Source organism: Petromyzon marinus, chromosome 83 (genome assembly GCF_048934315.1).
Source record: "Petromyzon marinus isolate PM22_M1 ecotype Great Lakes invasive population chromosome 83, UKy_Petmar_22M1.pri1.0, whole genome shotgun sequence".
Taxonomy (NCBI): domain Eukaryota; kingdom Metazoa; phylum Chordata; class Hyperoartia; order Petromyzontiformes; family Petromyzontidae; genus Petromyzon; species Petromyzon marinus.
The window spans coordinates 3211838-3234697 of NC_133748.1; the positions used below are offsets into that span (position 1 = coordinate 3211838).

Genomic DNA, 22860 nt, shown 5'->3' on the forward strand with positions numbered 1-22860 from the left:
GTCTGTGTCTCAGCACTTGCCCCTGCAGCCCTGCTAGAGGCTACCTGGGGGAGCTTTGTCTGTGTCTCAGCACTTGCCCCTACAGCCCTGCTAGAGGCTACCTGGGGGAGCTTTGTCTGTGTCTCAGCACTTGCCCCTGCAGCCCTGCTAGAGGCTACCTGGGGGAGCTTTGTCTGTGTCTCAGCACTTGCCCCTAACAGCCCTTCCAAAATGCTACCTGTGAGAGCTTTGTCTGTGTCTCAGCACTTGCCCCTACAGCCCTGCTAGAGGCTACCTGGGGGAGCTTTGTCTGTGTCTCAGCACTTTCCCCTACAGCCCTGCTAGAGGCTACCTGGGGGAGCTTTGTCTGTGTCTCAGCACTTGCCTCTACAGCCCTGCTAGAGGCTACCTGGGGGAGCTTTGTCTTTGTACTCGGCACTTGCTCCTACAGCCCTGCTAGAGGCTACCTGGGGGAGATTTGTCTGTGTCTCAGCACTTGCCCCTGCAGCCTTGCTAGAGGCTACCTGGGGGAGCTTTGTCTGTCTGTGTCTCAGCACTTGCCCCTACAGCCCTGCTAGAGGCTACCTGGGGGAGCTTTGTCTGTGTCTCAGCACTTGCCCCTACAGCCCTGCTAGAGGCTACCTGGGGGAGCTTTGTCTGTCTCTCAGCACTTGCCCCTACAGCCCTGCTAGAGGCTACCTGGGGGAGCTTTGTCTGTGTCTCAGCACTTGCCTCTACAGCCCTGCTAGAGGCTACCTGGGGGAGCTTTGTCTTTGTACTCGGCACTTGCTCCTACAGCCCTGCTAGAGGCTACCTGGGGGAGATTTGTCTGTGTCTCAGCACTTGCCCCTGCAGCCTTGCTAGAGGCTACCTGGGGGAGCTTTGTCTGTGTGTGTCTCAGCACTTGCCCCTACAGCCCTGCCAGAGGCTACCTGGGGGAGCTTTGTCTGTGTCTCAGCATTTGCCCCTACAGCCCTGCTAGAGGCTACCTGGGGGAGCTTTGTCTGTGTCTCAGCACTTGCCCCTACAGCCCTGCTAGAGGCTACCTGGGGGAGCTTTGTCTGTGTCTCACCACTTGCCCCTACAGCCCTGCTAGCGGCTACCTGGGGGAGCTTTGTCTTTTGTCTCAGCACTTGCCCCTACAGCCCTGCCAGAGGCTACCTGGGGGAGCTTTGTCTGTGTCTAAGCACTTGCCCCTACAGCCCTGCTAGAGACTACCTGGGGGAGCTTTGTCTGTGTCTCAGCACTTGCCCCTGCAGCCCTGCTAGAGACTACCTGGGGGAGCTTTGTCTTTGCTAGGTAGCCGCAGACATTCCCGAATCGTTTCCTCAATGGGACCTTAGGGGGGTCACGTGATCAGTGATCCTCTCCTGGAGCCAGTCCACAGGACTCCACCCACAAACCTTCCACTCATCATCAGCAGCATCATCATCATCATTAGCAGCAGCGTCATCATCATCAGCAGCAGCAGCGTCATCAACAGCATCATCAGCAGCAGCGTCATCATCATCAGCAGCAGCAGCGTCATCATCAGCAGCAGCATCATCATCAGCAGCAGCAGCGTCATCATCAGCAGCAGCAGCGTCATCATCATCATCAGCAGTAGCGTCATCATCAGCAGCAGCAGCGTCATCATCATCAGCAGCAGCATCATCATCATCAGCAACACCATCATCAGTAGCAGCAGCACCATCATCAGTAGCAGCAGCATCATCATCAACAGCAGCAGCATCATCATCAGCATCATCATCAGCATCATCATCATCAGCAGCAGCAGCAGCCTCAGCTGTGACTGTATTAGTCTGCGTCTGTATCCACGCGCCATGGATGAGGCCCGGGATCTGAAACGTCGACGATGTTTTTAATTATTATTGAGGAGGAGGAGGTCACGTGACAGAACCTGCAGGTGCCATGGGGTTGTGCTGCTGTGCCAGGCTAGGTGCATGAGGAGGTGGTCACGTGACAGACCCTGCAGGTGCCATGGGTTGTGCTGCTGTGCCAGGCTAGGTGCATGAGGAGGTGGTCACGTGACAGACCCTGCAGCTGCCATGGGTTGTGCTGCTGTGCCAGGCTAGGTGCACCTAGCCTGGCACTGCCCCAGTAGTCTCAAGGTGCACCTAGCCTGGCACTGCTCAGGAGGTCACGGGAGATACGATCCAGACGGAGCGTGGAGATTCCGGTTCCGCAGCTGGATTCCGGTTCGGGATTTGCATTTAATTTTCATTGTATTCCAGGCCAAAATCGTGGACTGGATCAAGGAATTCCCGGACTGGATCAGCTGAATCGCGGACTGGATCGCCCACTCTGGACGTGGTCTCTCCAAATTCCGGGCTGGATCCCCTGAATCCCGGAGTGGAGCTCCGAATCACGGACTGGAGCCTCTGCTTTTCACGGACTGGATCGCCGAGGGCTGGATTCAGCGCCCCCCCCCGAAATGGATCTCTGACTTTCCGGATCTGGATCGCTGAATTCCCCCGGACCGGATTCCTCAACCCCTCCCCCGCCGGAACTGGATCGCCGAGTGTTCTGGAACTGGATCGCTGATTTTCTGGAACTGGATCTCTGAGTTTTGGAACTGGATCGCCAAGTTCTGGAACTGGATCGCAGACTTTCCGGATCTGGATCGCTCAGTTCTGGAACTGGATCGCTGACTTTCCAGAACTGGATTGCCAAGTCCTGGAACTGGATCGCTGAGTTTCCGGATCTGGATCGCCAAGTTCTGGAACTGGATCGCTGATTTTCTGGAACTGGATCTCTGAGTTTTGGAACTGGATTGCCAAGTTCTGGAACTGGATCGCAGACTTTCCAGATCTGGATCGCTCAGTTCTGGAACTGGATCGCTGACTTTCCAGAACTGGATTGCCAAGTCCTGGAACTGGATCGCTGAGTTTCCGGAACTGGATCGCCAAGTTCTGGAACTGGATCGCTGACTTTCCGGATCTGGATCGCTCAGTTCTGGAACTGGATCGCAGACTTTCCGGATCTGGATCGCCAAGTTCTGCAACTGGATCGCTGACTTTCCGGGAAACTGGATTTCGGAATCCGCACCGGGATCTTCTTTTCACCGAACTGGATCGCCGATTTAAACTTTTTTTTTTTTAGCCAGACCCGGACTGGACTAAATAGCCGGAACGGACTTGATACTGGACCGGACCGGATCGCCGATTCCCTCAGGAGGTCGAGCAACTCAACCCTGCCACCGCCTCCTGCCGGTAAGTGGCGCCTCTACGTCCGCTCAGCCCGAAATGAGATGTTGACTACCTCGCCTGGTATACAGGAGGTCGTGGGTTCGATCCTGACAATGGTGAGATGTTGACTACCTCGCCTGGTCTACAGGAGGTCGTGGGTTCGATCCTGACAATGGGGAGATGTTGACTACCTCGCCTGGTATACAGGAGGTCGTGGGTTCGATTGGGGAGATGTTGACTACCTCGCCTGGTCTACAGGAGGTCGTGGGGTCGATCCTGACAATGGAGAGATGTTGACTACCTCGCCTGGTATACAGGAGGTCGTGGGTTCCATCCTGACAATGGAGAGATGTTGACTACCTCGCCTGGTCTACAGGAGGTTGTGGGTTCAATCCTGACAATGGGGAGATGTTGACTACCTCGCCTGGTATACAGGAGGTCGTGGGTTCGATCCTGACAATGGTGAGATGTTGACTACCTCGCCTGGTCTACAGGAGGTCGTGGGTTCAATCCTGACAATGGGGAGATGTTGACTACCTCGCCTGGTCTACAGGAGGTCGTGGGTTCGATCCTGACAATGGGGAGATGTTGACTACGTCGCCTGGTCTACAGGAGGTCGTGGGTTCCATCCTGACAATGGAGAGATGTTGACTACGTCGCCTGGTCTACAGGAGGTCGTGGGTTCGATCCTGACAATGGGGAGATGTTGACTACCTCGCCTGGTATACAGGAGGTCGTGGGTTCGATCCTGACAATGGAGAGATGTTGACTACCTCGCCTGGTGTACAGGAGGTCGTCGGTTTCATCCTGACAATGGGGAGATGTTGACTACCTCGCCTGGTGCACAGGAGGTCGTGGGTTCGATCCTGACAATGGGGAGATGTTGACTACCTCGCCTGGTCTACAGGAGGTCGTGGGTTCCATCCTGACAATGGGGAGATGTTGACTACCTCGCCTGGTACACAGGAGGTCGTGGTTTCCATCCTGACAATGGGGAGATGTTGACTACCTCGCCCGGTATACAGGAGGTCGTGGGTTCGATCCTGACAATGGAGAGATGTTGACTACCTCGCATGGTCTACAGGAGGTCGTGGGTTCGATCCTGACAATGGGGAGATGTTGACTACCTCGCCTGGTCTACAGGAGGTCGTGGGTTCGATTGGGGAGATGTTGACTACCTCGCCCGGTATACAGGAGGTCGTGGGTTCCATCCTGACAATGGGGAGATGTTGACTACCTCGCCTGGTCTACAGGAGGTCGTGGGTTCGATCCTGACAATGGAGAGATGTTAACTACCTCGCCTGGTGCACAGGAGGTCGTGGGTTCGATCCTGACAATGGAGAGATGTTGACTACCTCGCCAGGTATACAGGAGGTCGTGGGTTCGATCCTGACAATGGGGAGATGTTAACTACCTCGACCGGTATACAGGAGGTCGTGGGTTCGATCCTGACAATGGGGAGATGTTGACTCCCTCGCCTGGTCTACAGGAGGTCGTGGGGTCGATCCTGACAATGGGGAGATGTTGACTACCTCGCCTGGTCTACAGGAGGTCGTGGGTTCGATCCTGATAATGGGGAGATGTTGACTACCTCGCCTGGTCTACAGGAGGTCGTGGGTTCCATCCTGACAATGGAGAGATGTTAACTACCTCGCCTGGTCTACAGGAGGTTGTGGGTTCCATCCTGACAATGGAGAGATGTTGACTACCTCGCCAGGTATACAGGAGGTCGTGGGTTCGATCCTGACAATGGGGAGATGTTAACTACCTCGCCTGGTATACAGGAGGTTGTGGGTTCCATCCTGACAATGGAGAGATGTTGACTACCTCGCCAGGTATACAGGAGGTCGTGGGTTCGATCCTGACAATGGGGAGATGTTAACTACCTCGCCCGGTATACAGGAGGTCGTGGGTTCGATCCTGACAATGGGGAGATGTTAACTACCTCGCCTGGTCTACAGGAGGTCGTGGGTTCGATCCTGACAATGGGGAGATGTTGACTACCTCGCCTGGTCTACAGGAGGTCGTGTGTTCGATCCTGACAATGGGGAGATGTTAACAACCTCGCCTGGTCTACAGGAGGTCGTGGGTTCGATCCTGACAATGGGGAGATGTTGACTACCTCGCCTGGTCTACAGGAGGTCGTGGGTTCCATCCTGACAATGGGGAGATGTTGACTACCTCGCCTGGTCTACAGGAGGTCGTGGGTTCCATCCTGACAATGGGGAGATGTTGACTACCTTGCCTGGTATGCAGGAGGTCGTGGGTTCGATCCTGACAATGGGGAGATGTTGACTACCTCGCCTGGTCTACAGGAGGTCGTGGGTTCCATCCTGACAATGGGGAGATGTTGACTACCTCGCCTGGTATGCAGGAGGTCGTGGGTTCCATCCTGACAATGGGGAGATGTTGACTACCTCGCCTGGTATGCAGGAGGTCGTGGGTTCGATCCCGTGACCCTGTCGATGGCTCCTGCTGCTCCATATTTAGAGTCTGCGTCTCTCTCTCTCTCTCTGTCTCTCTCCGTGATGTTCACCGCGTAGAATTTCCTCTGGATTTCCCGTCACGCCTTGAGAATCAACGTCTGCACGCAATTCAGAGAATTTGGTTGCGGAGAAAAATTGTCCACAGGAGGCTGATTGTATCAGCCGCGTGGGTCTCTATGAGTCTCTATGGGTCTCTGTGTCTCTGTGTATCTCTATGGGTCTCTGTGTATCTCTATGGGTCTCTATGGGTCTCTATGAGTCTCTGTGTCTCTGTGTATATCTATGGGTCTCTATGTGTCTCTGTGTATCTCTATGTTTGTCTGTGTTTCTATTGGTTTCTATGGATCTTTATGTGTCTCTGTGTATCTCTATGTGTCTCTGTGTATCTCTATGTGTCTCTGTGTATCTCTATCTGCCTCTGTGTTTCTATTGGTCTCTATGGGTCTCTATTGGTCTCTCTGTGTCTCTGTATCTCTGTGTGTCTCTGTGTATCTCTATGAGTCTCTGTGTCTCTGTGTATCTCTATGGGTCTCTATGGGTCTCTATGAGTCTCTGTGTATCTCTACGTGTCTCTGTGTTTCTATTGGTCTCTGTGGGCCTCTATGGGTCTCTATGAGTCTCTGTGTCTCTGTATCTCTGTCTGTCTCTGTGTATATCTGTGTATCTCTGTTTGTCTGTGTTTCTATTGGTGTCTATGGGTCTCTATGAGTCTCTGTGTATCTCCATGGGTCTCTATGTGTCTTTGTGTATCTCTATGTGTCTCTGTGTGTCTCTGTGTATCTCTATGTGTCTGTGTGTCTCTGTGTATCTCTATGGGTCTCTGTGTGTCTATGTATCTCTGTGTTCTATTTGTGTCTCTGTGTCTCTATGGGTCTCTATGTGTCTGTGTCTCTACGTATCTGTATGTGTCCTATGTGTCTCTATGTATCTCTATGGGTATCTATGGGTCTCTGTGTCTTTATGTGTCTCTATGTGTCTCTATGTGTCTCTGTGTTTCTATTGGTGTCTATGGGTCTCTATGTGTCTCTGTGTGTCTCTGTGTATCTCTATGTTTGTCTGTGTTTCTATTGGTCTCTATGGATCTCTGTGTCTCTATGTGTCTCTGTGTATCTCTATGTGTCTCTGTGTATCTCTATGTTTGTCTGTGTTTCTATTGGTCTCTATGGATCTTTATGTGTCTCTATGTGTCTCTGTGTATCTCTATGTGTCTCTGTGTATCTCTATGTGTCTCTGTTTCTATTTACTCTATGGGTCTCTATGAGTCTCCGTGTCTCTGTGTATCTCTATGGGTCTCTATGGGTCTCTATGAGTCTCTGTGTCTCTGTGTATCTTTATGGGTCTCTATGTGTCTCTGTGTATCTCTATGTGTCTCTGTGTATCTCTATGGGTCTCTATGGGTCTCTATGAGTCTCTGTGTCTCTGTGTATCTCTGGGTCTCTATGTGTCTCTGTGTATCTCTATGTTTGTCTGTGTTTCTATTGGTCTCTATGGATCTTTATGTGTCTCTATGTGTCTCTGTGTATCTCTATGTGTCTCTGTGTATCTCAATGTGTCTCTGTGTTTCTATTGGTCTCTACGGGTCTCTATGTGTCTCTACGTATCTCTATGTGTCTCTGTGTGTCTCTATGTGTCTCTGTGTGTCTATTGGTGTCTATGGGTCTCTATGGGTCTTTGTGTCGCTATGTATCTCTGTGTTTCTAGGTATCTCTATGTGTCTCTGTGTATCTGTATGTGTCTCTATGGGTGTCTGTGTTTCTATTGGTCTCTATAGGTCTCTATGTGTCTCTGTGTATCTCTTTGTGTCTCTGTGTATCTCTATGTGTCTCTGTGTTTCTATGGGTCTCTATGGGTCTCTGTGTCTCTGTGTATCTTTATGGGTCTCTTTGTCTCTGTGTATCTCTATGTGTCTCTGTGTATCTCTATCGATCTCTGTGTTTCTATGCGTGTCTATGGGTCTCTATGGGTCTCTATGTGTCTATGTGTTTCTATTGGTGTGTATGGGTCTCTATGGGTCTCTATGTGTCTCTGTGTCTCTACGTATCTCTATGGGTCTCTATGTGTCTCTATTTGTCTCTGTGTATCTATGGGTCTCTATGTGTCTCTATTTGTCTCTGTGTATCTATGTGTCTCTGTGTGTCTATGTGTCTCTGTGTGTCTGTGTCTCTTTGTGTCTTTATCGATATCTGTGTTTCTGTTGGTGTCTCTGTGTCTCTATGGGTCTGTATGTCTCTGTGTCTCTACGTATCTCTATGTGTCTCTGTGTCTCTACGCATCTCTATGAGTCTCTGTGTTTCTATTGGTCTATATGGGTCTCTATGTGTCTCTGGGTCTCTATGGGTCTCTATGTGTCTCTATGGGTGTCTATGGGTCTCTATGTGTCTCTGTGTTTCTATTCGTGTCTCTGTGTCTCTATGGGTCTCTGTGTGTCTATGTGTCTCTTTGTGTCTGTTGGTGTCTCTGGGTCTATATGGGTCTCTGTGTCTCTATGGGTCTCTATGTGTCTCTGTGTTTCTATTGGGGTCTATGGGTCTCTATGGGTCTCTATGGGTCTCTGTGTCTCTACGTATCTCTATGTGTCTCTGTGTCTTTATTGGGGTCTATGGGTCTCTATGGGTCTCTGTGTCTTTATGTGTCTCTGTGTTTTTATTGGTGTCTATGGGTGTCTATGGGTCTCTATGGGTCTCTATGTGTGTCTGTGTGTCTATTGGTCTCTATGGGTCTCTACGTGTCTCCGTGTCTCCCTGGGTCTCTATGAGTCTCTGTGTATCTATACAGTGAGGGAAAAAAAGTATTTGATCCCCTGCTGATTTTGTACGTTTGCCCACTGACAAAGAAATGATCAGTCTATAATTTTAATGGTAGGTTTATTTGAACAGTGAGAGACAGAATAACAACAACAAAATCCAGATAAACGCGTGTCAAAAAATGTTCTAAATTGATTTGCATTTTAATGAGGGATATAAGTATTTGACCCCTCTGCAAAACATGACTTAGTACTTGGTGGCAAAACCCTTGTTGGCAATCACAGAGGTCAGACGTTTCTTGTAGTTGGCCACCAGGTTTGCACACATCTCAGGAGGGATTTTGTCCCACTCCTCTTTGCAGATCTTCTCCAAGTCGTTAAGGTTTCGAGGCTGACGTTTGGCAACTCGAACCTTCAGCTCCCTCCACAGATTTTCTATGGGATAAGGTCTGGAGACTGGCTAGGCCATTCCAGGACCTTAATGTCCTTCTTCTTGAGCCACTCCTTTGTTGCCTTGGCCGTGTGTTTTGGGTCATTGCCATGCTGGAATACCCATCCACGACCTGGCTGAGGGAAGGAGGTTCTCACCCAAGATTTGACGGTACATGGCCCCCGTCCATCGTCCCTTTGATGCGGTGAAGTTGTCCTGTCCCCTTAGCAGAAAAACACCCCCAAAGCATAATGTTTCCACCTCCATGTTTGACGGTGGGGATGGTGTTCTTGGGGTCATAGGCAGCATTCCTCCTCCTCCTCCAAACACGGCGAGTTGATTTGATGCCAAAGAGCCCCATTTTGGTCTCATCAGACCACAACACTTTCACCCACTTGTCCTCTGAATCATTCAGATGTTCATTTGCAAACTTCAGACGGGCATGTATATGTGCTTTCTTGAGCAGGGGGGACCTTGCGGGCGCTGCAGGATTTCAGTCCTTCACGGCGTAGTGTGTTACCAATTGTTTTCTTGGTGACTATGGTCCCAGCTGCCTTGAGATCATTGACAAGATCCTCCCGTGTAGTTCTGGGCTGATTCCTCACCGTTCTCATGATCATTGCAACTCCACGAGGTGAGATCTTGCATGGAGCCCCAGGCCGAGGGAGATTGACTGTTCTTTTGTGTTTCTTCCATTTGCGAATAATCGCACCAACTGTTGTCACCTTCTCACCAAGCTGCGTGGCAATGGTCTTGTAGCCCATTCCAGCGTTGTGTAGGTCTACAATCTTGTCCCTGACATCCTTGGAGAGTTCTTTGGTCCTGGCCATGGTGGAGAGTTTGGAATCTGATTGATTGATTGCTTCTGTGGACAGGTGTCTTTTATACAGGTAACAAGCTGAGAATAGGAGCACTCCCTTTAAGAGTGTGCTCCTAATGTCAGCTCGTTACCTGTATAAAAGACACCTGGGAGCCAGAAATCTTTCTGATTGAGAGGGGGTCAAATACTTATTTCCCTCATTAAAATGCAAATCAATTTATAACATTTTTGACATGCGTTTTTCTGGATTTTGTTGTTGTTATTCTGTCTCTCACTGTTCAAATAAACGTACCATTAAAATTATAGACTGATCATTTCTTTGTCAGTGGGCAAACGTACAAAATCAGCAGGGGATCAAATACTTTTTCCCCTCACTGTATGTGTTTCTATGGGTCTCTATGTGTCTCTGTGTGTCTCTATGTGTCTCTATGTGTCTCTGTGTTTCTATGGGTGTCTATGGGTCTCTACGGGTCTCTTTGTGTCTGTGTCTCTACGTATCTATGGTTTGCTGTGTGGTGATAAGTCTATGGGTCTCTGTGTGATGAGTCTATGTGTCTCTGTGTAATGAGTCTATGGGTCTTTGTGTGGTGAGGCTATGCGTCTCTTTGTGATGAGTCTATGGGTCTCTGTGTGGTGAGTTTATGAGTCTCTGTGTGGTGAGGCTATGGGTCTCTGTGTGATGAGTCTATGGGTCTCTGTGTGGTGAGTCTATGGGTCTCTGTGTGGTGAGGCTATGGGTCTCTGTGTGATGAGTCTATGGGTCTCTCTGTGGTGTCTCTATGTGTCTCTGTGTATCTCTATGTGTCTCTGTGTTCTATTGGTGTCTATGGGTCTTTATGGGTCTCTATGTGTCTCTGTGTCTCTGTGTATCTCTATGTGTCTCTGTGTATCTCTATGTGTCTCTATGGGTCTCTGATTGTCTATGGGTGTCTATGGGTCTCTTTGTGTCTCTACGTATCTCTATGTGTCTCTATGTGTATCTGTGTATCTCAATGTGTCTCTGTGTTTATCTTGGTCTTTATGGGTCTCTATGTGTCTCTGTGGGTGTCTATGGGTCTCTATGGGTCTCTGTGTCTCTATGTGTCTCTGTGTTTCTGTTGGTCTCTATGGGTCTCTATGTGTCTCTATGTGTCTGTGTTTCTATTGGTGTCTATGGGTGTCTATGGGTCTCTATGGGACTCTATGTGTCTCTGTATCTCTACGTATCTCTATGTGTCTCTGTGTATCTCTATGTGTCTCTATGGGTTTCTGTGTGTCTATGGGTCACTGTGGGTCTCTATGGCTCTTTATGAGTCTCTGGATCTGTGTGGATCTCTATGAGTCTCTGTGAGTCTGTGTGGGTATCTGTGAGTCTCTATGGGTGTCTATGAGTCTATATGAGTCTCTATAGGTGTCTATGAGTCTCTATGATATCAGCCACTTGGTGTGAGCTGCTCTGGCTGCGTGTAATGGGCCAGGTAGCGCTGTGTCTGAACAGAGATTTACACAGCCAGTAGCATCAGCCTTAAGGGGTCACTTACACCTGGTCACATCAACATAGTTGTAGTGTTAGTGTGGGTCTCTGTGGGTCTCTGTGGGTCTCTGTGGGTCTCTGTGGGTCTCTGTGGGTCTCTGTGGGTCTCTGTGGGTCTCTGTGGGTCTCTGTGGGTCTGTATGGGTCTCTGTGGGTCTCTGTGGGTCTCTGTGGGTTTCTATGGGTGTCTATGAGTCGCTGAATCTATGTGGGTCTGTGTGGGTCTCTGTGGGTCTCTATGGATCTATATGAGTCTCTGGATCTGTGTGGATCTCTATGAGTCTCTGGATCTCTTTGGGTCTGTGTGAGTCTCTGTGGGTCTCTATGGGTGTCTATGAGTCTCTATGATATAACCCACTTGGTGTGAGCTGCTCTGGCTGCGTGTGATGGGCCAGGTAGCGCTGTGTCTGAACAGAGATTTACACAGCCAGTAGCATCAGCCTTAAGGGGTCACTTACACCTGGTCACATCAACATAGTTGTAGTGTTAGTGTGGGTCTCTGTGGGTCTCTGTGGGTCTCAATGGGTCTCTGTGGGTGTCTATGGGTCTCTGTAGGTCTCAATGAGTCTCTATGGGTCTCTGTGAGTCTCTATGGGTCTATATAATTCTCTGGATCTGTGTGGATCTCTATGGGTCTCTGGATCTGTGTGGGTCTGTGTGGGTCTCTGTGGGTGTCTTTGGGTCTATGTGATTCTCTGGATCTGTGTGGATCTCTATGAGTCTGTGTGGGGATCTCTATGGGTGTCTATGTGTGTCTAAGTCTCTATGATATAATCCACTTGGTGTGAGCTGCTCTGGCTGCGTGTGATGGTCCAGGTAGCGCTGTGTCTGAACAGAGATTTACACAGCCAGTAGCATCAGCCTTCAGGGGTCACTTACACCTGGTCACATCAACATAGTTGTAGTGTTAGTGTGGGTCTCTGTGGGTCTATATGAGTCTCTGGATTATCTGTGGGTCTCTGTGGGTCTCTGTGAGTCTCTTTGGGTCTCTGTGAGTCTCTGTGGGTCTCTATGGGTCTCTGTGGGTCTCGATGGGTCTATATGATTCTCTGGATCTGTGTAGATCTCTATGGGTCTCTGGATCTGTGTGGGTCTGTGTGGGTCTCTGTGGGTCTCTGTGGGTCTCTATGGGTCTCTGTGGGTCTCAATGGGTCTCTGTGGGTGTCTATGGGTCTCTGTGGGTCTCAATGAGTCTCTATGGGTCTCTGTGGGTCTCTATGGGTGTCTATGGGTGTCTATGAGTCTCTATGATATGATCCACTTGTTGTGAGCTGCTCTGGCTGCGTGTGATGGGCCAGGTAGCGCTGTGTCTGAACAGAGATTTACACAGCCAGTAGCATCAGCATTCAGGGGTCACTTACACCTGGTCACATCAACATAGTTGTAGTGTTAGTGTGGGTCTCTGTGGGTCTCTATGGGTCTATATGAGTCTCTGGATTATCTGTGGGTCTCTGTGGGTCTCTGTGAGTCTCTTTGGGTCTCTATGAGTCTCTGGGTCTCTGTGAGTCTCTGTGGGTCTCTGTGGGTCTCTACGAGTCTCTATGAGTCTGTGCGTCTCTGTGTGAGTCTGTGTGGGTCTCTATGGGTCTATATGAGTCTCTGGATCTGTGTGGATCTCTATGAGTCTCTGGATCTCTGTGAGACTCTATGGGTGTCTATGGGTGTCTATGGGTGTCTATGATATAATCCACTTGGTATGAGCTGCTGTGGCTGCGTGTGATGGGCCAGGTAGCGCTGTGTCTGAACAGAGATTTACACAGCCAGTAGCATCAGCCTTCAGGGGTCACTTACACCTGGTCACATCAACATAGTTGTAGTGTTAGTGTGGGTCTCTGTGTGGGTCTCTGTGGGTCTCTGTGGGTCTCTGTGGGTCTGTATGGGTGTCTATGGGTCTCTGTGTGGTGATGAGTCTATGGGTCTCTGTGGTGAGTCTATGGGTCTGTGTCTAGGGAGTCTATGGGTCTATGTGTGGTGAGTCTATGGGTCTCTGCGTGGTGAGTCTGTGGGTCTCTGCGTGGTGAGTCTATGGGTCTCTGCGTGGTGAGTCTATGGGTCTCTGCGTGGTGAGTCTGTGGGTCTCTGCGTGATGAGTCTATGGGTCTCTGCGTGGTGAGTCTATGGGTCTCTGTGTGGTGAGTCTATATGTATCTGCGTGGTGAGTCTAGGGGTCTCTGTGTGGTGAATCTAGGGGTATCTGTGTGATGAGTCTATGGGTCTCTGTGTGATGAGTCTATGGGTCTGTGTGTAGTGAGTCTATGGGTCTCTGTGTGGTGAGTCTATGGGTCTCTGTGTGGTGAGTCTATGGGTCTCTGTGTGATGGGTCTATGGGTCACTGTGTGATGGGTCGATGGGTCTCTGTGTGGTGAGTCTATGGGTCTCTGTGTGATGGGTCTATGGGTCACTGTGTGATGGGTCGATGGGTCTCTGTGTGGTGAGTCTATGGGTCTCTGTGTGGTGAGTCTATGGGTCTCTGTGTGATGGGTCTATGGGTCTATGTGTGGTGAGTCTATGGGTCTCTGTGTGCTGAGTCTATGGGTCTCTGTGTGGTGAGTCTATGGGTCTCTGTGTGATGAGTCTGTGGGTCTCTGTGTGATGAGTCTAGGGGTCTCTGTGTGGTGAGTCTATGGGTCTCTGTGTGATGAGTCTGTGGGTCTCTGTGTGATGAGTCTAGGGGTATCTGTGTGGTGAGTCTATGGGTCTCTGTGTGGTGATGAGTCTATGGGTCTCTGTGTGGTGGTGAGTCTATGGGTCTTTGTGTGGTGGTGAGTCTATGGGTCTTTGTGTGGTGATGAGTCTATGGGTCTCTGTGTGATGAGTCTATGGGTCTCTGTGGTGAGTCTATGGGTCTCTGTGTGGTGGTGAGCCTATGGGTCTCTTTGTGATGAGTCTATGGGTCTCTGTGTGGTGCATACCAGGCGAGGTAGTTAACATCTCTCCATTGTCAGGATCGAACCCATGACCTCCTGTAGACCAGGCGAGGTAGTTAACATCTCCCCATTGTCAGGATCGAACCCACGACCTCCTGTAGACCAGGCGAGGTAGTCAACATCTCCCCATTGTCAGGATCGAACCCACGACCTCCTGTACACCAGGCGAGGTACTCAACATCTCCCCATTGTCAGGATCGAACCCACGACCTCCTGTATACCAGGCGAGGTAGTCAACATCTCCCCATTGTCAGGATGGAACCCACGACCTCCTGTAGTCCAGGTGAGGTAGTCAACATCTCACCATTGTCAGGATGGTACCCACGACCTCCTGTATACTAGGCGAATTAGTCAACATCTCCCCATTGTCACGATCGAGCCCACGACCTCCTGTTGACCAGGCAAGTTAGTCAACATCTCCCCATTGTCAGGATCGAACCCACGACCTCCTGTATACCAGGCGAGGTAGTCAACATCTCTCCATTGTCAGGATGGAACCCACGACCTCCTGTAGACCAGGCGAGGTAGTCAACATCTCCCAATTGTCAGGATCGAACCCACGACCTCCTGTATACCAGGCGAGGTAGTCAACATCTCTCCATTGTCAGGATCGAACCTCAACCTCCTGTAGACCAGGCGAGGTAGTCAACATCTCCCCATTGTCAGGATCGAACACACGACCTCCTGTAGACCAGGCGAGGTAGTCAACATCTCTCTAGCCGTGCGTGAGAGGCTGCTCCATACCACAAACCCACCAATCCACCCACCAATCCACCCACCCACTCACTCATCCCTCACTCACCCACTGACCAACACACCCACCAACCCTGCAACCCACCCACCCAGCCACTAACCCTGCAACCCACCCACTCACCCACCAATCCACCCACCCACCAACCCACCAATCCACCCACCAACCAACCCACCCACCAACCCACCCACCAGTCCACCCACCCACCAATCCACCCACTCACTCACACACCCCTCACTCACCCACCGACCAACCCACACACCCACCCATACACCCACCCACTGACCCACCAACCAACCCACCCACCAACCCACCCACCAACCCACTCACCCACCCACGAACCTACCAACCCACCCACCAACCCACTCACCCACCAACCCACCCACCAACCCACCCACCAACGCACCAACCCACCCACCCACCAAGCCACCCACCCACCTAACCCACCCACCTAACCCCCGCTCCTCCTACTCCCTGCAGACTCTCTGTGTCTCTCTCTCTCTCGGCAATGCTGGCTGCTTGAACGAAGAGAAATGCCGAACCACCACCACCGCCACCACCGCCTCAGCCGCCACCACCGCCTCAGCCGCCACCACCACCACCAGCCGTGCCAGCGGCCTGGCGCTGGAGGTGGCAGCGCCAGGCTGCTGGTGGTGGTGGTCGCTCTCCTGCTGGGACTGCCCGCACGTGGAGACGCCCTCCACGTGTCCCCAAGTGAGTGTGGGTGGGGTGGGTGGAGGTGGTGGTGGGTGGGGGTGGTGGGTGGGGTGGTGGTGGAGGTGGTGGTGGAGGTGGTGGTGGAGGTGGGGTTGGTGGTGGTGGTGGTGAAGGTGGTGGGTTTGGTGGTGGTGGTGGTGGAGGTGGTGGAGGTGGTGGTGGTGGAGGTGGTGGGATTGGTGGTGGTGGTGGTGGAGGTGGTGGAGGTGGTGGGGTTGGTGGTGGTGGAGGTGGTGGTGGAGGTGGTGGTGGGGTTGGTGGTGGGGTTGGTGGTGGGGTTGGTGGTGGAGATGGTGGGGTTGGTGGTGGTGGAGGTGGTGGTGGAGGTGGTGGGGTTGGTGGTGGTGGTGGTGGTGGAGGTGGTGGTGGTGGAGGTGGTGGGGTTGGTGGTGGTGGAGTTGGTGGTGGTGGAGGTGGTGGAGGTGGTGGTGTTGGAGGTGGAGGTGGGGTTGGTGGGACACCCACTTACTTCAGGAAGAGGAATCTGGATGCGTGTAAACCTCTCGGCCACACCGGGGGGCAAATCCGAGAAGCTACAAAGCGCTTTATCCGCACACTCACCACCCTTGGCTGCTCCGTGCGGTGCCTAGGCAAGCTGGCGACTGACACAACTCCACCGCTCTGTTACAACAGCGGCGTCTCCCTCCCTCTCTCTCTCTCTGTGTGTGTGTTTGTGATGATGGTGATGGTGAATCTCTCACTCCCTCTCCTCCCTCTCCTCCCCCTGACCTCTCACCCCCCCCGCCCCCACCCCCCACCCCCCACAGTGATCCTGGCCCCCCACTCAGCTCGCCCGGTCCTTCTGTTCCGAGGCGACCCCCTCTACCTGCCATGCCCCGAGGTTTCAACGCCTCCACAACCTCCTCCACCTCCACAACCTCCTCAACCTCCTCCAGCTCCTCCAGCTCCTCCAGCTCCTCCGGCTCCCCACGCCACTCCCGCGTGGTACAAAGATGGGCGGCAGTTACCCCCGTCCTCCTACTCCACCTCATCCACCACCTCCTCCTCCTCCACCTCCTCCTCCACCTCCTCCACCTCCTCCTCCGCCTCGTCGTCAGAGCGAGGTCTCCGCATCGCGTCGGTGACTCCGGCCGACGCGGGCGTCTACAGCTGCCAGGCGGAAGGGATGGAGAGCCTCTACTACGCAGTGACTGTGTCCGGTGGGTGGGTGGGTGGGTGGTGGTGGGTGGTGGGTGGGTGGGTGGTGGTGGTGGTGGGTGGGTGGGTGGGGGGTTGTGGTGGTGGTGGGTGGGTGGGTGGGGGGTGGTGGTGCTGGTGTGAATATGGTGGTGGTGGTGGTGATGGTGGTGGTGGTGGTGATGGTGGTGGTGGTGATGGTGGTGGTGGTGGGTGGGTGGGTGGGGGGTGGTGCTGGTGTGAATATGGTGATGGTGGTGATGGTGGTGGTGGTGGTGATGGTGGAGATGGTGGTGGTGATGGTGATGGTGGTGGTGATGGTGGTGATGGTGATGGTGGTGATGGTGGTGGTGATGGTGATGGTGGTGGTGGTGATGGAGTCCTCGTTGGTGCCGGACGGCAGCGCTGTCGTGGGCAGTGCCGTGGGGGGGAGTGGCCAATTCCGATTGGCCACTCCCCTCATGGCGTCTGTGACCACCACAGGGGCTAAACGGGGGCTCTGGATGGGTACGAGGGGCTGGTAACCGCTCCAACCTTCAATTAATTACCATGAAACCACGAATTAAATATCTAATTCATAAGCTTGTGCCGGAGGCCCCGGGGGGACAGGCGTCTATGACGTCTCCTGACCAAACTCCAATTGGCGGAGCCGGGAGATTGAATCTCTACCCTCGGGGCTCCTCCAGAAACAACGAAAAGCCACTTCGTGTGGCCACGTGGAATGAACTTCGAACGCTCACTGCAGAGGAGAGGCTGCCCACTCCTCTGTCGGGAGCTGGACCGGTACCGCCTGGATCTCTGTGGTATTCAGGAGGTCCGGTGGACCGGTTCTGGCTCCTGCCACCATGAGGGGTGGAAAAGTCCTCTACTCGGGGCAGCAGACTGCCAAACAACAGGGTGTGGCTCTTCTTTTGAACAAAAGAATGAAGGGGGCGTGGGAGCGTGGCGGTGAGGTGTGGGAAGCGGTAAGCCCCAGGCTACTTTGGGCTCGCCTTCCCATCAACCGGAGGCGGGGAGTGGTGGTCATGGTTACTTATGCCCCCACCAAAAATGAACATCCGTGGAGGAATGCAGGCAGAGTCGATGAGTCAGATGCCTTCTATGACCTCCTGTCACAGGTGCTGGCTAAAGTGGCCCCTCGGGATAGAGGCATCCTGTTGGGTGACTTCAATGCCCGAGTTGGTCATGATGCTGGCACCTGGTCTGGAGTGATTGGAGGGCATGGGTCAGATCAGCTCAATAACAACGGTAGGAGGCTGCTGGATTTTTGTGCAGCCCCTGGGCTTGTAATTACCAACACGCTGTTCCGGCATCGGCACATCCACACAACATCATGGATGCATGCCGGGTCCAAGCAAAAACATCTGCTGGACTATGTAGTGACGGAACAGCGGATCCAGGCCCATGTCCTTGACACCAGGACCTACCGTGGAGCTGATCTGCCCACTGACCATTGACTAGTCATCTGTAAGATGCGCCTGCCATTCTTCCACTCCGGTGGTGGATGTACACCCAGGACCCCATTCAAACCCAAGGTGGCCTGGTCTCAGCTAGCTGATGAAAGTTTCAAGAGAGAATTTCATCATCGCTTGCGGCTGGGATTGGCATCGTCCCCCACTCCTCCAGATGTCGAGGGGAAATGGGCGAGGTTTAGGACTGTGACTCATGCAGCTGCAATGGCTGCTTTGGGTACACGGTCCAGACCTCCCCAGAGACCTGGCTGACAGAGGAGGTGTTCAGGCTGGCTGAGAAAAAGCGACAGGCCCACTGTCATCGGCTACAGCATCCCACGTCAGGGAATGAGGAGGCTTACCACAGCCTTCGCTCAGAGGTTCGGAGAGCCGTGAGGCGCTGCAAGGATCGGTGGTGATCGCAGGTTGCTGAGGAGATGGAGTCTGCCTCAGTGGCCCGCGATCACAAATCTCTATTTAACTCCATCAAAAAAGTAACCTGCAGCGCCACACCTATTACTATCATTAGGGGAAAAAACGATGATCCAATCTCCGACCCCCAGGAACAGGTTTGCAGATTTGCTGAGCATTTCGGTGATGTCCTGGGGGAGGGAAAATCCCTCAGTCAGGAAAACATCGTGGCACAAAGTGGGGATGACCCTGCTGGGGGTTCGGTGTCTCAATTAATGGAAGAAGTCACCCCCTGTGAGTGGCTGGCCGAGGTGCCATCTGTTGAGGAAGTACTAAAGGCGATCCAGAATCTGAGTACAGGAAAGGCACCGGGCAGAGATGATCTCCCAAGCGAAATGCTGAGAGAGGGTGGCATTTGTGCACAGACTGCCCTATATGACATCGTAACAACAGTCTGGACCACTGGACGGGTTCCGCAGGATTGGAAGGATGCCCTGGTAGTCCCCCTCTTTAAGAAGGGGGACCGCACAGACTGTAACAACTACAAGGGGCATCTCAGTCCTCATTGTGCTGGGAAAGGTCCTGGCAAGGATTATTCAACATCGCCTTGCCAGGCACGCTGAGGAGAGGCTTGCGGAGCCCCAATGCGATTTCAGGAAAGGGCGGTCCTGCACAGATGCCATATTTTCTGTCCGTCTGTTACAGTAGAGGTGTAGGGAATTCCAACAAGACCTACATCTCTGCTTTATTGACCTGGTCAAGGCCTATGATACCATCGGTAAGCCTGGGCTCTGGGTTGTTCTTCGTGCTTTTGGAGTCCCTGACCCTCTGCTCACGATCATTAAGGACCTTCATGATTGTGAGCGGGCCCGGGTAAAGCTACGTGGCCGGGAGTCGGATCCATTCCCTGTTTACCTTGCACTGCGACAGGGATGTCCTCTGGCTCCCACATTATTCAACATCTATTTTAACCACGTAGTTCGTGAAGCCTTCAATAGCTGTACCGGGGGAATCTCCATATGGTACAGATATATTGGGAGGCTGATCGATGCCCGGGTGCGGTCAAGGGATGGCTCCCTATTGCTCAACAGAGGGCGGAGGAGCGACGCTCACAACAACGAGCGGAGCGCCGGGTGGCTAAAGCACAGCGGATTGGCACAGTAGGGGGCACAGGTGGTGCATCAGCCAGTCATCTCAGTCAGTCGACCCGTGGCACCTGGGTCTGCCCCGTGACCTCCTGCCAGCGGGCGTTCGACACTTCACGTGGCCTCAAGGTGCACATGGCCTGGCACAAGCGTCGTGGTGACGTCTACCGCCACTTAGTGGCGAATGGCGGTTGTTGATGGTGGTGGTCATGGCGGTGATGATGGTGGTGGTGATGGTGGTGGTGGTGATGATGGTGGTGGTCATGGTGGTGATGGTGATGGTGGTGATGGTGATGGTGGTGATAGTGATGGTGGTGGTGATGGTGATGGTAGTGGTCATGGTGGTGATGGTGGTGGTGATGGTGATGGTGGTGATGGTGATGGTGGTGATGGTGGTGATGGTGGTGGTGGTGATGGTGATGGTGGTGATGGTGGTGGTCATGGTGATGGTCATGGTGGTGATGATGGTGGTGGTGGTCATGGTGGTGATGGTGGTGGTCATGGTGGTGGTGGTGGTGGTGGTCATGGTGGTGGTCATTGTGGTGGTGATGGTGGTGGTGATGATGGTGGTGGTGGTCATGGTGGTGATGGTGATGGTGGTGATGGTGGTGGTTCAAACCTGTGTCTCTCCCCCCTCCCCCTACCCCCTCTCCCCTCGCCTCCCCCCCACAGAGCCCGTGCCCTCGTTGGGTGACGACGAGGAGGAGGAGGAAGGCACCAGGGAGCACCTCGACCCCAACGAGATCCGTGAGATTCACTCGGGGGGGGGGCAGGGGGGAGGGGAGTGGAGTGGGGGGTCAAATGTACCCCGTCTCATTTTGCTGTTGGCATAGTCAACAGGGTGCTAGAGGCTACCTGGGGGAGCTTTGTCTGTGTCTCAGCACTTGTCCCCTACTAGAGGCTACCTGGGGGAGCTTTGTCTGTGTCTCAGCACTTGCCCCTACAGCCCTGCCAGAGGCTACCTGGGGGAGCTTTGTCTGTGTCTCAGCACTTGCCCCTGCAGCCCTGCTAGAGGCTACCTGGGGGAGCTTTGTCTGTGTCTCAGCACTTGTCCCCTACAGCCCTGCTAGAGGCTACCTGGGGGAGCTTTGTCTGTGTCTCAGCACTTGCCCCTACAGCCCTGCTAGAGGCTACCTGGGGGAGCTTTGTCTGTGTGGTTGGGGGGAGGGGGGAGTGGGGGAGGGGAGGAGAGTGTGGGGGGGATGGAGGGAAGGGTGGGGGGAGGGGTGGGGGGAAGGGTGGGGGGAGGGGTGATGGCGTAGGGGGTTGTGGTGAAGATCTTTATCTGTCGCTTGGAGTTTGACGAATGGTGATGGAGAGAGGTCAGTCAATACGTCTGTCTCTGTCTGTCTCTGTGTGTCTCTGTGTCTGTCTCTCTCTCTGTCTCTCTGTGTCTCTGTGTCTGTCTCTGTGTCTCTCTGTCTGTGTCTCTGTGTCTCTCTCTCTCTGTCTCTGTCTCTGTCTGTGTCTGTGTGTCTCTCTGTCTCTGTCTCTCTGTCTCTCTTTTTTTTTAACGATCAGAAGAATCAAGAAGATGCTCGGTGTAGTCGGCTCTTTGCTCCGTTCATCATTTCGGTTTTGTTTTAATGCTTTGCTTTATGTAACCCCCCCCTTTTAAATGAAAGACCCAAAAAAAAATATTTTTGATTTCCCCTTCCCTCTCTCTCTACCCCCCTCTCCGCCCCCCCCCCCTTCTCTCTCTCTACCCCCCTCTCTTCCTACTCCATTTGGCTCCCTCTCTCTCGCTCCCTCTCTTTCTCTTTTTTCTTCATAACTACGACTAGCGCTGCATCTGCACGCAGCCCCTTCCCGCGGTCAAACGGCCTCCGACGGGGTAGCTCGCAATCTGCACACGCGACACACACACACACAGAGAGAGAGAGAGAGAAGCTCTCCACCGTCACCTGCACACCGAGCACTCGGCCCTCCACCAGCGCCCACCGCTCCTCGAAGGCCGGCACTAGGGGCGCGTGGGTCGGCCGTGGCCGAAGAGCAACGTCGACCTGCAACCCTGAAGACGTTGGGCTCCGTCGCCCTTCGGGTATCCGAAGATGAGGACCGTCGGAGGGGAGAAGCGGAGAAGCGGAGAAGCTGGAGAAGCTGGAGGCTGAATATTAGGAGGATGTTTCTCAGGACCTTGAACGCAGCCGGCGAGTTCCAGGCTCCCGGGCTCCGCGTATCGGCGCGTCACCGTCTCCGCTTGACCGCAGAAGCGGCACTCCGGGGACGTGTCGGTGAAGCGCGCCCTGGGGAGACGTCGGCGGCGACGGTGGCCGTGGGCGACGCTCCGGCCGAGGGTCGCCGACGCGGTCGCACGTCGGTCCGCGGTGGAGTTGCCTCCGGCGAGGCCTCTCCGGGGAGACGCAGGGCTTAGGGGGGACTCTCCTCCAGGCGTGGTCCTTGTGGCTCCTCCTCAGGGGTTGTGTCCTGTTGGTGGAACCGGACCACGTAGGAGTAGAGCACCTTCCTGCTCTTGACGTTCGCGAAGGCCATCCTCCGGTAGGTCTTCCAGCCGGCAAAGGTCGCGATCCGCCTTCGTTTGCCGGCACTGGCGATGCAGCGGCACGACGGAGAGCTCCGGTTGGAGGGGGATCGGGAGGGGCCTCGTCATCCCCGACGCCGATGGGGGGTTGGGGGGGGGGGCGTTCTCCCCATCGCTGCCGCTGAGGAGGCCCCCCTTGGCTTCGGCCAGGATCCGGGCAGCCACCCGGAGCGGCTGCAGCCCCCCACTGCCTTTGCGAGCCACCGGCCTCCGTGTTTCAGGCTCCACCAGATCTCTACCGTCCTGGTGAGCCGCGCGTTGGCGAGGCGCCTCTCCATGCCAGGGGTGGCGGTGGTGGTGGCGGATGGCAGCTTTGTCTGCGGTGTTCCCGAGGATCGGTTCGAAGACCAGATCCTCGGCCGATCGCGGCCGGTTCAGCCTCCGGACGGCGAGGGAGCGTCCGCGTCCGCAGGACGCTCCCGGTAGAAGGGTGGCGGCTGTCTCAGTGGGGAGGCCCTGTGGCTCCACGTAGAATAGTTGCTTGGAGCACCGCAGACCCCCCCTCCCCCCCTCAGCTGTTTCAGGAGGAAGGAGGCCCTGACGCTCCAGGCCGGTGCCGGGGCTGCGGTGTGGTGCAGGAGCTTCTGCGGTGCCTGCGGTCGCAAAGGTGGCCAGCCGAC

General features: G+C 53.8%; 1 protein-coding gene across 1 annotated transcript in view; it reads left to right on the plus strand.

Moving 5' to 3' along the window:
• The window catches only part of LOC116957720 (fibroblast growth factor receptor 2-like), a 111423-nt gene that overhangs the window by 4099 nt on the left and 84464 nt on the right, over nt 1-22860 (plus strand). The window contains exons 2-5 of the mRNA XM_076057546.1: nt 2214-3191; nt 15318-15551; nt 16322-16714; nt 20371-20445. Coding sequence (XP_075913661.1) covers nt 15371-15551; nt 16322-16714; nt 20371-20445 — 649 coding nt within the window. The 5' untranslated portion in view covers nt 2214-3191; nt 15318-15370. The remainder of the gene's footprint in view (nt 1-2213; nt 3192-15317; nt 15552-16321; nt 16715-20370; nt 20446-22860) is intronic.